General features: G+C 39.5%; 1 protein-coding gene across 2 annotated transcripts; it reads right to left on the reverse strand.

Annotated features, from left to right (window-relative positions):
* Positions 1-461: 461 nt before the first annotated feature.
* On the reverse strand, positions 462-14,860 carry IL5 (interleukin 5). 2 transcript variants are annotated; one of them, XM_043988153.1, is made up of 4 exons: positions 3,162-3,308; positions 2,911-2,943; positions 1,897-2,025; positions 462-1,811 (listed from the first exon to the last, which is right to left on the reverse strand). In XM_043988153.1, the coding sequence occupies exons 1-4, from the start codon at positions 3,306-3,308 to the stop codon at positions 1,713-1,715; spliced, it is 408 nt and encodes a 135-aa protein (XP_043844088.1). In that variant the 3' UTR covers positions 462-1,712. The 2 variants fall into 2 exon arrangements, 1 of the variants encoding a protein (XP_043844088.1); XR_006354986.1 differs by lacking the exons at positions 462-1,811; positions 3,162-3,308 and adding exons at positions 8,201-8,257; positions 14,654-14,860 and having other exon boundaries at positions 1,948-2,025.
* Positions 14,861-14,948: the final 88 nt, after the last annotated feature.

Here is a 14,948-nt window from a genome sequence, read left to right on the forward strand (position 1 = left end):
GTCTGAGAAAGAAAGAAAAATACAGGATGACAGTTACGGTTGATGACAGGGTCTGGCGAAGGGTGATTTTTAAATTTTGTCTTATTTTTGTTTTTGTTTCAAAGCTAGAGGGGCTTGGACATATGTATAGGTAGCAGGGAAAGGACCAGAAAATAGGGACAGATTGAAAATTAGAGAGGATGGGATCCAGAGTTGGGACTGGAGCTTAAGCCTTCTGACTGCAAGACAAATGATCTTTCCATTAGACCAGGTGACCCCTCAATTAGGACGGGGAAGACAAAAAAGGGGGGAAAAAGAAATTTACACAATAACTTTATTATATGTTTAAAAGGAATAGCAAGTTGTACATTACAGATTTTCAGTTACATGTGCAATCTTTTTATTATACTAAGCTATTGAGATGCTTGTTTTATTCCATAAATTAAAAATAAAATAAATTAAAAAATAAAAAAGGATGACTAATAAGTTTTTCTTCATAATTCTAAAACCAATAAGGGGAAAAAAGCAAAATACAGAAGATACTCAGAGTATTTAGTTCCAGACAGTAAGCATTGGGGTTGGCCTTGGTGAGGAACAGGTTCAGTTTTCCATTAGAGACCACAGCATAGAAGGAGAAAGTGGGGATGATATCAAGGGATTTAGAAGTGTAGAACAGGGGAGAAGAGGGAACTCACAGTAAATGGCTTCTATTTAGCTCAAACATCTAATTTTTAAAGATTTATTGATGCTTTTTTCTGTAACATTTATTTTTGGGTATATTTATGCACACACATACCCTCACACCTGGCCAGTGAATCTTCTCTTATAATAAAGTTAAGTAAAAACAACCAATACATTGGTCACTTCTGATAGTGCACACCCATAGTTCCCTACCTCTCTAAAGAAAGAGAAGAGTTCTCCTCATCTCTTATCTGGAAGATTAGTCATTGTGACTACCTACATAGCATTTCTTTCTTTTTTTGTTTGTTTGTTTGGTTTTTTTTGGTGAGGCAATTGGGGTTAAGTGACTTGCCCAGCTAGTAAGTGTCAAGGGTCTGAGGCTGAATTTGAACCCAGGTCCTCCTGAATCCAGGGCCAGTGCTCTATCCACTGCGCCACCTAGCTGCCGCCATAGCATTTCTTTTTACTGTTATTTTAGTTTACTTTACAATCCCATTGTTTTACACATAAAAACACTGAAGTTCACAGAGTAACAAGTCCACAATCAAACAGTAAGGGGCCAAGTGGCCCTACATTTAAACATATCAAAGTGAATAATAAATTAACTTTGACCATGTAACTTCTTGAGACCTCATATGCCACACAATCTGTAGCCAAGGTTGCTGTCATTGAATGTGTAAGCTATGAGGAAAACACCAAATAGAAAAAGACATCATAGTTGCATTTGGGAGCAGAAAGCAAGCAGATAAAATTGTCAGACAATAAGTCACACTGGGTCAGAATGTATCATTTGGGTACCACTTGACTGAGCATTTTTTTTTAGAGGAATTAATCCATTTCCCAGAATTTTCTAAAAATTCAGTTGGACATATATATGGAGAAGAAATCACAAAGAGTATCATAAAAATAAAAATATTCTGTTTTGCATAAAATGTCTGTGACAACCAAAAGATTTCATTTGTTTTAGAAGAACTGTGGAAGTGTCTTCCATCCCAGCAGGCAGGGTTCATTTACCTCTCCCAAATCAGTCCAGCACAGCCTCTCTTTTCATTTTAGCTTTCTATTGCCCACTCAGTGTTTACTGTCTGAAGAAAATCTTCCAGGTAGTCCAAAAATTGCTCTACTCTTCTTCTTTCTCCCCCACATTGTTTCTGAAAAAGGAACAAATAGGATTGCTAGAGGCTGTCCCTTCTCAGACCACAATCATACAAAATATCATTGATCCTTGCAACTCACTTCTTTGGCAGTCACGTATTCTTTTAGAGAAGACAAGTTTTGAAAAATTGTTTCTACCACATCCTCTTTAGCAGTTTGGTTCTTCAGTGTTTCAATTCCCTGGAAGATTTCTTCAATACACAGCGGATGCTAAAAAGAAGCATAGAAAAAAACCAGCAATCAAGGGGTAAATACTTATTTTAAAATATATGCTTCATTTGGCACTGTTTACAGTTCCCCAGAGTTTTGCTAAGCCCATTCCTCAAATTATAGCTAACACATAGCCTGTTGAAAATAATACATTTTATAATTTTAATATAATAATGACAAACTTAAATATGGCTAATTCAATTAGGTTGTCATGATTTACATTAAGATGCATATGTGTATGTAACACATGTAGCTTTAAATCACTAAGACTGTTAGAAATCAATACATGGGTAAGTACTCTAGAAAAATATCAGTCAATCAACAAGCATTTATAAGTTGCTTCTATACTATAGTAAGATACTATTAGCACTGTGCTAAGCATTGGGGATACAAAGAAAACTGCATGTGCATATATATTCTCTCTCTCTCACACACTCTCTCATACACACACACACACACACACACACACACACACAAGAATTTCAGAGTTAAATATGATCAGGGTGGCCATATAATGCCATGTAAGAATTTGCTGTAAGATATCCCTGACAGGTAGTGCTCACTATCTCATGAGGCAGCCCAGATGAGAAAAATGAGATTCAGAGGTTAAGTGATTTGCCCACAGTCACACAGCTAGTAAGTATCAGAGCTGGAACTGGAACTTTCTGATTCCAAGACAGGTCATCTTTCTATTATCTAGGGTGCCTCTCAATTACAAACAATTACTAGAAAGTTTTCCTTCATAATCCTAAAACCATGAGAGAAGCAAAATATAGAAGATTACTGAAGTACTTAACTCCAGGCAGTACTTGCTATTTTATATTATATAGCTATGACATTTGTTTACAGATTCAATGATCATTCATTAACCATAATAACACTTACATTTTTTGGATCAGGTATTGAAATCCTCAGAGTCTAAAAATAAAAGCAAATACAAGTGTTATCTTTTGAGTTCTTTGGCACTTGTGACCGGCAATAGAGTGACTTTAGTTATTAGTTGTTAGATGTAATTGTCAAAACTTTTCTCGAAAATATTCTATTATTTCATTATTAACATCAATAATAAATGGTAAGCAAACCACCAAAATTATGACACTGCTTAAAAAGAATCTGTTAAATAAACTGAAAATTACCCCATTGCCTATCAGCAAGGTTCGGTGAGCTGTGATTAGCGATAGAGTTTCTGCCACCAGTGTGCTCACTGGATTTCCTGTTGCGATCCCGTAAGTGCAGCCTGCACAGAGAGCCAGCAGTAGAAGGCACACAAGCATCTTCATCATGCTGAAGTGCTCAAGGTTAATCTCCAGCAAAGAAAGCATGTACTACTGGGCTTTATCCCCAACCAATTTATTCTCTCTCTTTGAGGAAATGAATAATTTCTAGTGATCTTTGCTACTGATAGGGAATTGTGAATAGGGGTACATCATGGAACTTAACATTTCCATTTCTCCTCTAATTGTTTTGCTTTTATCTCCTCGTAAAATGATAAAATTCTTTCTTAACTTTACTAAAATGATTTGTAGGGATAGGGACAAGACCTGTGACTTCAATACTGCTGAGGAAACTCCCAGGCTGGCATCACCTCCATATCTCAGTCTTAGAGCATTTCCTAGAGAACTGGAAAGTTAGCAGGGCCTCACAGCCTGAAAGTATCACAGGGGGAACTTGAACCCAGGTCTTCTTGGCTCCAAAAACAGATCTCTGTCCATTATTTCATGCCACCTCTTTCATACCCAAACCTCTTTTATACCACCTAGCCTCCTTTGATTATGCTTCCTAAAATCAGAAATTTGCCTCCTTAAGATCAGAATGATTTGAAATATCTCAATAATCTAATCAATCAATAAGCATTTATGAAGTACCTGCTATGGATGGGGTATCATGCCCTTGGTGCAGTGGATAAAGCACTGGCCCTACAGTCAGGAGGACCTGAGTTCAAATCTCACCTCAGACACTTACTACATGTGTGACCCTGGGCAAGTGACAACCCCAATTGTCTTAAACATCTGGGGCCATCTTTAGTCGTCTTGATGTATGTCTTGCCACTGAACCCAGATGGCTCTGGAGGAGAGAATGAGGTTGGTGACTTTGCACATCCCTCCCTCACTTAAATCCAATTCAGTATAAGTCATGATATCTTTCCAATATCATGGTCCTCTTCAAGAATGAATGACAAGCAGGGTATCTAAGTAGCACAGTGGATAGAGCACTGGCCCTGGAGTCAGGAGGACCTGAGTTCAAATCTGATCTCAGATACTTAACACTTACTAGCTGTGTGACCCTAGGCAAGTCACTTAATACCAATTGCCTCACCAAAAAAAAAAAAAAAAAAAGAATGAATGACAAGCAACAACAACAGTTCTACTGGGGGCAAACAACATGTTTACAGATAAACACAGACCAGATTTTTTTTTAAAATACAAAGTGATTGGAAGGGGGTGGAGCAGCACTAATAAGTAAAATAATCAGGAAAGGTCTCTTCCAAGATTTGGAATTTGAACTGAGTCTTGAAAGGAGCTTGGGATTCTCAGGGAAAGAAGGGAGGAGGAAGAGCATTACAGGCATGAGGTAGAGCCAGGGCAAAGATGCAGACTCAGGAGATGGAGCATGGGGGAATAGCAATTAAGTAAGGTTTGCTATAGCCTAGAGTGTACATAAGTAGAAATGTGAAATTAACTTGGCAAAGCAGGCTGAAACCAGATTAGGAAGGACGCTATCCTTTTTCTAGCATGACCAGTGATCAAGGGAGTTCTTCTGGGGCTCCTTATAGCTTCCCCTCAGTACACTTACTTATTTTTTTGCCTCTTGAGAGATTTCAGCCCTTCCCTCTCCTTGAGGATGAAGGAATGGGAAGACTGTTCCTTTAGACAACCACTATCCCTGCAGTCCTTGGTCACCCCCAAAGTGTTGCTACAGTAAAAAAGCAACATCAGCCAATGTAGGGAGTCAAATAGGTTCCAAAAGGGAAATAAGTACAACCAAGACAGTAAAGGAAAAGACTTTGGAAAATTGGTTAGAAGGCAACTATATTTTATTAAGCTTGAAGTTATTAACAAATAATAGTGAGCACTTATAAAATGCTTTAGGGGCAGCTAGGTGGCACAGTGGATAAAGCTCTGGCCCTGGATTCAGGAGGACCTGAGTTCAAATCTGACCTCAGACACTTGACATTTACTAACTGTATGACCCAGGGCAAGTCACTTAACCCTCATTGCCCCACCAAAAATAAATAAATAATGAAAAACAAACAAAAAGAAAGTTATGTGAAAGGAAACTAGAGGTGAAAAGAAGTAAAATGCTTTAAGGTCTCTAAAGTGCTTTTCAAATATTATCTCATTTTATTCTCACAACAACCCTGTAAGGTGTTATTTTATCCCTATTTTATAGATGAAGAAACTGAGGCCAAGCGACTTGCCCAGGGCCATACTGCCAATAAATGTCTGAGGCAGGATTTGAATTTTGTTTTTCAAATCCACCACTCTATCCACTGCTTTACCTAGTTTGGTTTTGTTCTGTTTTTAAGAAATGACACTAAAAATAATATTACTGGCTGGTATTGATGCTATCTAAAATGCCAGCATTATCTTGACTGAAATCTTTTATCACTGAACTTTTCACCCACAAATTTTAGTTCTGCTTGGTTTTATATGTGTTATAAAAAATTAGTTTGGAAGGAGTATGGAAGTGTGGAGATGATGTTAAATCATAGAGATGGAAGGGTCTACAGATGTCATCTAGTCTAATCTATATTCAAATCATGAGTCCTGTTGACACCAAATCCTGGAAAATAGTTATGCAGCCTCTGTTTGAAAGACCTATGGTGACAGGGAACTTACGATCTATCCCAAGCAACACAGTATATTTTTGGATGTTCCAATTGTTAGGAAATTTTTCTTCTTTTTGAGCCGGTCTATTTCATCCTTCACCTCTTAGCCCAAGTTCTTCCATCTGAAGTCCAGCAGAATAGTCACAGATGACATTAATATATAGCATTTTTAGAATACTATCTCAATTGCTTCTCACAACAACCCCATAAGGCAGATAGGTCCTGTTAAATTCTAGGATATTACAAATTTACAAAATCTCAGAGTTGGAAGACACTCCAGAGGCCATCTAGTATAGCATGTATAGGAATTCCCTCTACAATATTCTCAACTGGTCACCCAGATTCCCTTTGAAGACCTTTATTTGGTGAATGGAAACCCATTATCTTCCAAGATGGTCCATTCTGCCTTTGGATAGTTCTTATTGACAGGAAATGTTTCCTTACATTGAACCTGAATCTGCCTCTGCAATTTTCACCCACTGGGACCCAGTATAAAAAGTCTATTTCTTTTTTCACCTGATAGTCCTTCAAACATTTGAAGATTGCTATCAGGTCTCCCCTATGTCTTTTCTTTTCTAGGCCAAATATCTACAATTCTTTTATGGATCCTTTTATGAGTCTCAAGGCCTCTCACCAATATATATGGTTGCCCTCTTGTGGACACGTCCCAATTTATGAATGTCCTTCCTAAAATATTACATGTGGAATAGAACACAATGCACTACCTGTGGTCTAATCTGGGCAGAGTACAGTGGGACTATCACTTCCCTTGTTCTGGATACTAGGCCTCTCAATATGGCCTAGCATAGTATTAACTCTATGTGTGTGTGTGAAATCTATGTTGTACTGTTGACATGTTGAGTTTGCTGCCCACTAAAGCCCTTACATCTTTCTCACACAAACTCTTTTTTCTAGATACATTTTCCCTATTAGTTGGATAGGTAGTTGAGAGGTCTGGATTTGCTCTTACTTCCCGTATAAGGTCTGCCAGTGACCACTTGGTCAGAGTAGCTCTGACTGGTATTTGCCAGTGACAGCAATTATATTGACTATTTTTTTGCAAGTTAGGAAAGGAAGTGAACTTGTTTCATGTTCCTCTCTCCTCTCTGGGGCGGTTTCTCTTTCAGTTTCTCATAATCCTTGCCTAGTGTAATGATTGGAATGATGCCACCTGCTGGAGATTTACTATAGAAAAGCTCTGCCATGAGGTGAAGGTCTCTGAGGGCAAGACCATGAGTCTTTTCTTTGGTGTCAGGAAGTGACATTTGCTGGTGGGAGGAAGAAGGAGCCTGGCGCTCTGACTCTCTCTCTTTTCCTGAGGACTCTGGTGGAGAAGGGAGCTAGAAATGCTCTCTCCCTTTAATAGACAGATGAATGTAGGCCTTTGTCTCTCTCTTTACCAAATTCTTATTCTCCTTAATAAATGCTTAAAAGTCTAACTCTTGCTAAAGCTTATAATTTATTGGCGACCACTCATTAGATATTTTAGACAGTATAGCTAGAATTTTAGCCCTTACACTAGGAAAACTTCTGGGACAAATTGAATCTTTAGCTTGTCATTATTTTGAGGCTTCAAGATCTGTGGGGTGAGTGGCCCGGTCTAGAGTTGGGCAGTTGAAGAGGAAACCAATAATTCCTGCGGGCTCAGAAATCTAATATTCCCACATCTTAACAGAAGGGTAGGCTGCCACAAACATCTCAGAGCCCCAGGCATCTTTTGAGGAGTTACCCCAAAGAGGAAACATTGGTCTAACTTTCAATTATTAGTATCCCGTTGGCTGTGAGGCAACCCAGGTTTTCCTTTACTACCTTGGGAACTGGAGAGAAAAGACTTCTCTCCCCAGTGTTTCCCCATGACCACAAGGCTAATAAAGATCAAAGTTGGACATCCAACAAACATCTTTTCTGACTACAAGTTCAGCGGCTTTCCATTATACAATAGCCAATCTCTCTTCTATATGACAGTCCTTCAAATATATGAAGTCCCCTCAAAGTTTTCTCTTTTCCAGATTTATCGCACCTCCCCTTTGTCGCCTACTCCTTTAGACCAGGGCTTCTTAAACATTTTCCACTCTCAATCCCTTTCCTTCCCCCCCCCCAAGAAATTTTTATATGACCACAGGCATATAGGCATATAAAAGAGGTATACATAATCTTTTACTGTTGCCAAGTTTTTCATGACTCCCACATTCAGTTAGGCTACCTTACATGGGATTGTGATCCACAGTTTAAGAAGCCAGGCATTAGACTACACATGGAAGGTACAGACAACCCCATTTACATCACACTGAGATATCTGATGACATGTTGGGGGTCTGACTCTTTAGTAATCCCAAGTGCATTTACCTTCTGGGGGCATCTCAATTACAAAGTGATGCTGTAAGTCTGGAAAACTGTTCATTCCTGCGGGAGAGAGGTAGGGTTCATCTTTTAATGTTTGTCAACCACTTTTGCATTTCCCTTTTAGAAGAGTCTATCACAGGGTGCCACCCTTAGTCTGGAGGAGTGTATTTGTTCCTGAAAGGGACAAAGGGAGAGAACTTGGAATTTTAAAAAAATTTAAATGTTAAAAATTGTTTTTACAATTGGAAAAATATATTTTTTTAAAGTCTATTAAAGTTATTAGCTTTTTTGGCTGCCATATCATATTGCTGACTCCTATTAAGCATGCAATTCACTAAAAAAACTCTAGGCATTTTACACATGAATCATGCCTCTTTTTAAAAATCAGTGTGGAGAGCTTTATTCTTTTCCGTTTTATGGTGTAAGCTTTAGACTACTCTTCCAGCTTGTAAAGATGTTTTTGGATTCTGATTTTGTCATTCAACATACTAGTTAATAGTACCTTGCTTAGTTTGGGCTCACTGGATATGTGTCACAGCAACAGAGATATAAAGAGAAAGGGAGCTTAGACAACTTTACCCATTCAGAAGCAAATGATAACCTATTAGTGACAGCCATTTAATGTAGAGTTTGATCCTTTTCCTCTCCCATTTTTGTTTACAGGCAAACTTCCATTGTTTGGGTGACAATTAAATTTAGAAGATGATCTACTAAGGACTGTTATCAGAAAGGACTCCTGGTGAGAAAAGATCAAACTATTGAAGGTGCTATGGTGGCTGAGGGGAAAGGGAAGAGAGAGGACAAAGCACCTGGAAACCATGCCTATCTTTCAATGACATTATGTTTTTAAAATTAAGTTTCTAATGAGTAAATTTGTTTCTGTGACCTCTTCAGGCAGTCCCTAAAGTACTGGAGAAAAAAGTCCTGTGACTAAATTTCCACAATGAAAGAGATAAAAATCATGAATTTCTAATGATGCAATTGCAGTGGCCTCTCTGATCTTCCCCCCAACTTTCATTCATAGAATGGGTGCCCGGGAAAATGACTATTCCAGGTTAAAGGTACCAAAGAAACCTAAGATGGTACTACACTTCTAAAACGATAGCTAAAAAAGTTCCAACATATTAATTTGCCATCCATAATTAGCTCAAAGTGAAAGCATTTGTTGAATTGACATAGCAATATTTTGTAACAATCATTACAAAGCAGGTCCCTGATACACTCACCATAAACAAAGGGTGCAATGTCCTACAAATACATACAGTAGGGGAAATGGGCATATAAAGTACACAAGTAGAGAGGCACACATGTAAGCAATGCATGTGGCCAAGGCAACACATCATGAATACTATAAGGACACTCTACTGTGATCTCCGAGCCTTCTAAAAGAAAGTAAGGCAGTATAAACTCTCCTTTATACTTCCTTTTTTGATCTGTTGCTGTTCGGTCATATCTGACTCTTCATGACCCCATTTGGGGTTTTCTTGCAAAGATACTGGAGTGATCTGCCATTTCCTTCTCCAGCTCAGTTTACAGATGAAGAAACTGAAGCAAATATGTTTGAGTAATCTGCCTAGGGTCACACAGCTAGTGTCTGAGGCCAGATTTGAACTCACAAAGCTGAATCTTCCTGACTCTAGAGCCAGCACTCTAGTCAGTGTACCATCTAGCTGCTCCTATATTTCCTTTACAATGGTCAATTAAAATCAGAAAGGGGAAAAGCCCTTACAGGGACAACGGGAAACTTCAAAGACAAAGTCAAACTTTAAAAGGGGTAAACCCTTACATTTTATTGTCTCAACTGCCTATCTCTTTTATGTTGTACCTTCATCAATTGGGTTAAGGAGACTCAATTGAACAGGGTTTCCCTGATGAAGCCTCCATTACAGAGACATTAAAATTTAGATTGCTGCTTTGGGAGATTGTTCCTAATCAATCAATAAATCAACAAATATTTATTAAATACTTGATATATTTCAGCTACTGTGCTAAGAAGCAGAGATGCAAATAAAATTAATGAAAAAAATCCCTTACTCAAAAAGACCTTACATTCTAATGTAGGTGTGAGGGGCAGAAGGGGGAATTAAACAGCAAGGACATAAATAAGTATATACAAAAGAAATATAAAGAAAAAACATAAATTTTTATTGATTAGTCCTGTCCAACTCTTTGTGACCGCATTTGTGATTTTCTTGACAAAGATACTAGAGTATTTTGCCATTTCCTTCTCCAGCTCATTTTACAGATGAAGAAACTGAGGCAAACAGAGACTTGCCCAGAGTCATACAGCTAGTAAGTGTCTGAGGTCAAATTCGTACACAGGTCTTCCTGACTCCAGGGCTGACACTCTATCCACTGTGCCACCTAGCTGCCCTTATAAAGACAAGCTATATAAATAAAAACAAACTAACTAAATACAAGGTTATTTGAAAGGTAGGGTACTAGCAGTTGAAGGGATTGGGGAAAATACTTCATATAGGTGATTCTTCAACTGTGACTTTAAGGAAGAGAAGGATTCTGATGCAAGAGTGAGGAGGAACTGAGAGATGACCTGTGCAAAGGCAGGGGGATAGGAGGTAGTGAGGAAGAGAAAGAAGGCCAGTTTGGGGGGATCACAAGAATATGGGAGGCATAAGAATGTCCAGTGATACTAGAAAGGTTGTGTCATGGATGTGAAGAGGAGTTTATATTTGATTCTAGGTAAAACAGGAAACCCAGACTGTATGAATGTGGAGAAGAACATGGATGGGAGAGATGTGAATGAAGAAACATCAAGATTTAGCAACTGGTTGGATGTTTGGGGTAAGGGAGAATGAAGAGTTAAGGATAATGGCAAAGTTATAAACCTGAGGAGACTCAAAAGAATGGTAGTGCCTTCAAAAGAAATAGGGAAGGGGCAGTTAGGTGGCACAGTGGATAGAGCACCGGCCCTGGAGTAAGGAAGACCTGAGTTCAAATATGACCTCAGACACTTAACACTAGCTGTGTGACCCTGGGCAAGTCACTTAACCCCAATTGCCTCTCCAAAAAAACCTCCAAAAAACAAAAGAAATAGGGAGGTTTGGAAGAGGGGAAGGTCTAAGGAGAAAAATAATGAATTCTGTTTGGGGCATGGTGAGTGAGATATATCCAGGAGATCCAGTTTGAAAGGTACTTTAGGCAATTGGTAATGTGGGGCTGACAAAAGAAAGTGAACAGACCCTACTCTGAAAAAGAAGCCCAGAAGAAAAGCTACCCCATACTTAAGGTATGAGGATTCCAGTTAAAGGAAGTGCAGCAGCTGTTACCCCCTTTGCACATTTCCCCTTGACTCCCCTGCATGTACTGGTGGAAAAATATGACACAGACATTTGGGGGCTGTTTTATACCAGCTGTCCCTAATTTACTTTCATAGTAAATACCTGTTCCTAAAATTCAATGAAGTCTGTCTTTTAAAATTTTAATTTATTTCTTATCACTGATAATCATAGTGGCATGCCAGCAGGAGCATATGAGCTTGAACATTAGCAAGATACTCTCCAATGCCTCAGAGCTACCTGAGGGAAGATGTACCAGCCTTCACCTGAGGAGAGCTGGAATAGTAGCTCCATGGCATGTGCTAGAATGACATGGAGGTGACCCTGGGTTCTTGAAGGTTATGCCTACAGGATACAAGCTCTGGCAGGTCTTATTAAGTTGGAAAGACTTAAAGTGTATGGATGCCTGGTGAGTAACTATGTCTATTAACTGAAGAGTGGCTCAGCTAAGTTCAGAGACTCATCATCAGGTTGGCCTAAAGCTGTTAACAGTGTACAATGATCTTCCAGTGCTCACTTCACTTTTCATCAGTTCATTTCCATCTTGCCATGTGTTTCTGAAATCACCCCCCTCATCATTTCTTTGGGTAGAATTCTTAAATAAGCATGGACATTCTAGTGATATTTGTACAATCCACAAATTCAGGGAATAGGGGGAGGTGGTTTTTAGTGAGATCCTAAGCTGGGAGCCACAGGAGTCCCCAAATTAATTTTAATACTCAAATTACTACTTAAGTATAATCCAGGGAACATTAGGAAGAAAAGAGTAATTTGGTATGAAATCATACAACCCAGCTGGTTGAGTAAGATAAAGGTATGTGTGTGACAGTCCACACTGGAAGCTGACAGGCAAAACAGTTATCCGTGTGTGGATGAAATAGAGTCCCATCTCTTGACAGGAAGCATTTCATCTTAGGAACCCAATCAAGAGCAAATCAACTTCCTTGGGTATCTCTGAAAACCAGTTCTGCTAGTTTTGTTAAATTTGCACCTACCAATACATTTATTTTTCTTTATCATAAAAAAAGGTCAGAACGACTTCTTGTTTCCAACACAAGAAACATCTTAGAGCATTGAGTTAGAATATAGAACACAGGTTAAAGATAGGGACTGTAATTTCATTGGTATATGGAATTTCTGGATAAGAAAACTCCCCCCACTAATATAAGTCGGCACTTTCTCAGCAATTTAGTCTTTATAAGGTGCCTAGAGCAGGACTTTAACCCAAGTTTTTCTGGTTTTGAGGATGTCTCTAAACCCTATGCATGCTGCCGCTTTCATATCTACATCTACATCTACATCTATATTTATGTCATAAAGCATAATTAAAATGGGAACATAAGGCAGATTCTAAGTACAGGTAAAGAATTATTTTTCATGATGTATTGTGAAGTGAGCAGAACCAAGAGAATATTGTACAAAGAGACAGCAATAGTTGTTTGTTGTTGTTTTTTTTTTTTTTGGTGAGGCAATTGGGCTTAAGTGACTTGCCTAGGGTCACACAGCTAGTAATTGTTCAGGGTCTGAGGCCGGATTTGAACTTAGGTCCTCCTGAATCCAGGGCCAGTGCTCTATCCACTGCACTACCTAGCTGCCCCAACAGCAATAGTTTGATGGACAACTGTGAATGACTTGACTATTCTCAACAATACCATGATCTAAGACAATCCCAAAGGAGTATTGATAAAACATACTATGCACCTCCAAAGAAAGAACTGATATTGATGGAACAGACTGAAGCGTGCTATTTTTCACTTTCTTTCATTTTTTTCTTTTAATCAAGTTTTCTTGTACAAAATGACAAATATGGTAATGTTTTACATAATCATACATGCATATACCATATATGATTGTTTGCTACCTCAGGGAGGAGAGAGGGAAAGAGGGATAAAAATTGGAACCCCAAACTATAAATAAAAAAGAATTATTTTTTAATTGCATTACTAATATTATTACTATTACTCATGCCCATCAAATTAGGCTAAATGTTCTTTCCATTAGCCTCTGGGTACAGGCACAAAAGCAGTAAGAAAATTCAACTGATACCTTTTTTGGTACAAAGAGGAAAGCTTATATTATTATTTTATCAGGTGTCCAATCTTTAGGGTGAACTTAGATCATGGCTTTAAAATTTTTAAAAAGACCTCCAAGGCCATCTAGTTCAGCATCCTTACTTTATAGATGAAGAACTAGGGCTCAGGAGGGTTTAAGGCCATACATGTTTTCTTTTTTGGGGGGGGGGGGGCAGGGCAATGGGGGTTAAGTGACTTGCCCAGGGTCACACAGCTAGTAAGTGTCAAGTGTCTGAGGCTGGATTTGAACTCAGGTCCTCCTGAATCCAGGGCCAGTGCTCTATCCACTGCGTGACCTAGCTGCCCCAAGGCCATACATGTTTTAAGTGGCAGACTTGGGAGGTTGCTAAGAAAACTGAAAAATATCTAGAGCCATTGTATTCATTTACTAGATATTTATTAAACACCTAGGCCCTGATGCAAAGCCATGAATGAGGATGGGAGAGACAATGTTTAGCTAGAGCAGTCCCTGGCTTCATAGAATTGTACAAGTGCCAATCTGCATTGGGAGAGGGGGTTTCCTCACCCAGAAGTTCCTTATGCCAATAAAATCAAAGTCCCTATCCTTATCCTAAGTTCTGTTTGCTGACCATAGCCTAACCTCAATGCACAAAGACGTTTCCTGTATCAGAAACTAGCTCTGTTTGGCCTGGTTTATGTTATGTTATGGAGGAAGATAATTCGCAAACGAAGATTGCTACAATTCCTAACATTGCACACGGAAGATGCATTAGGGAGGTAGAAAACAAAACGATTTATGAAATCCCATCCAGTTTAAGCAAAAAAAAAAAAAAAGAATCCATCACTTGTTCCTAAGTTTTTCAGGGTTTAAGTCTGCAGCTGTTCCCTGGCTACTCCAAATGCCAAGCCATTAAACTCTTGTACTGGTATTTAACTGGAGAGGCCGCATTGCATAGAGAATAGAGCTCTGGCCTCGGGTTCGCATTCTGCCTCGGGCACTTTTACTAGCTGCGTATGCAAGACACTGGGCAAGTCCCTTCAACTCCGCCTGCCTCAGTTTCCCCGTCGGTAAAATGAGGGGCTGAGAGACCTTTCAGCTCCGAATCTCTGGCTCTAAGCATATTTACCCATGTCTCGTTCGCCTCTCTAAGCTCCTAGAGCAGGAAGGCGTCCTCCGGCGCTATGCCGCAGGCCACCTCTAGAAAAAGCAAGGCCCCAAACTACGATCCGGGCTTCAGCTGCACATCTCCAAGACTTTCCCAGCGCCCTAGGATTCCACCACAGCGAAGCCGCGCTGCGCGGCCCGGATACATAAGCCCGCCCAATGTCCTCGAGCTCCGCCCCCGTCGGCGCGTGGGTCGCCTTAGCTAGCTTGGGCCGTTTCCGCCTCCGGGGTCCTCCCCGCCCCGAGGGGGCGGATAA

The sequence above is a fragment of the Dromiciops gliroides genome, chromosome 2, assembly GCF_019393635.1.
Source record: "Dromiciops gliroides isolate mDroGli1 chromosome 2, mDroGli1.pri, whole genome shotgun sequence".
Taxonomy (NCBI): domain Eukaryota; kingdom Metazoa; phylum Chordata; class Mammalia; order Microbiotheria; family Microbiotheriidae; genus Dromiciops; species Dromiciops gliroides.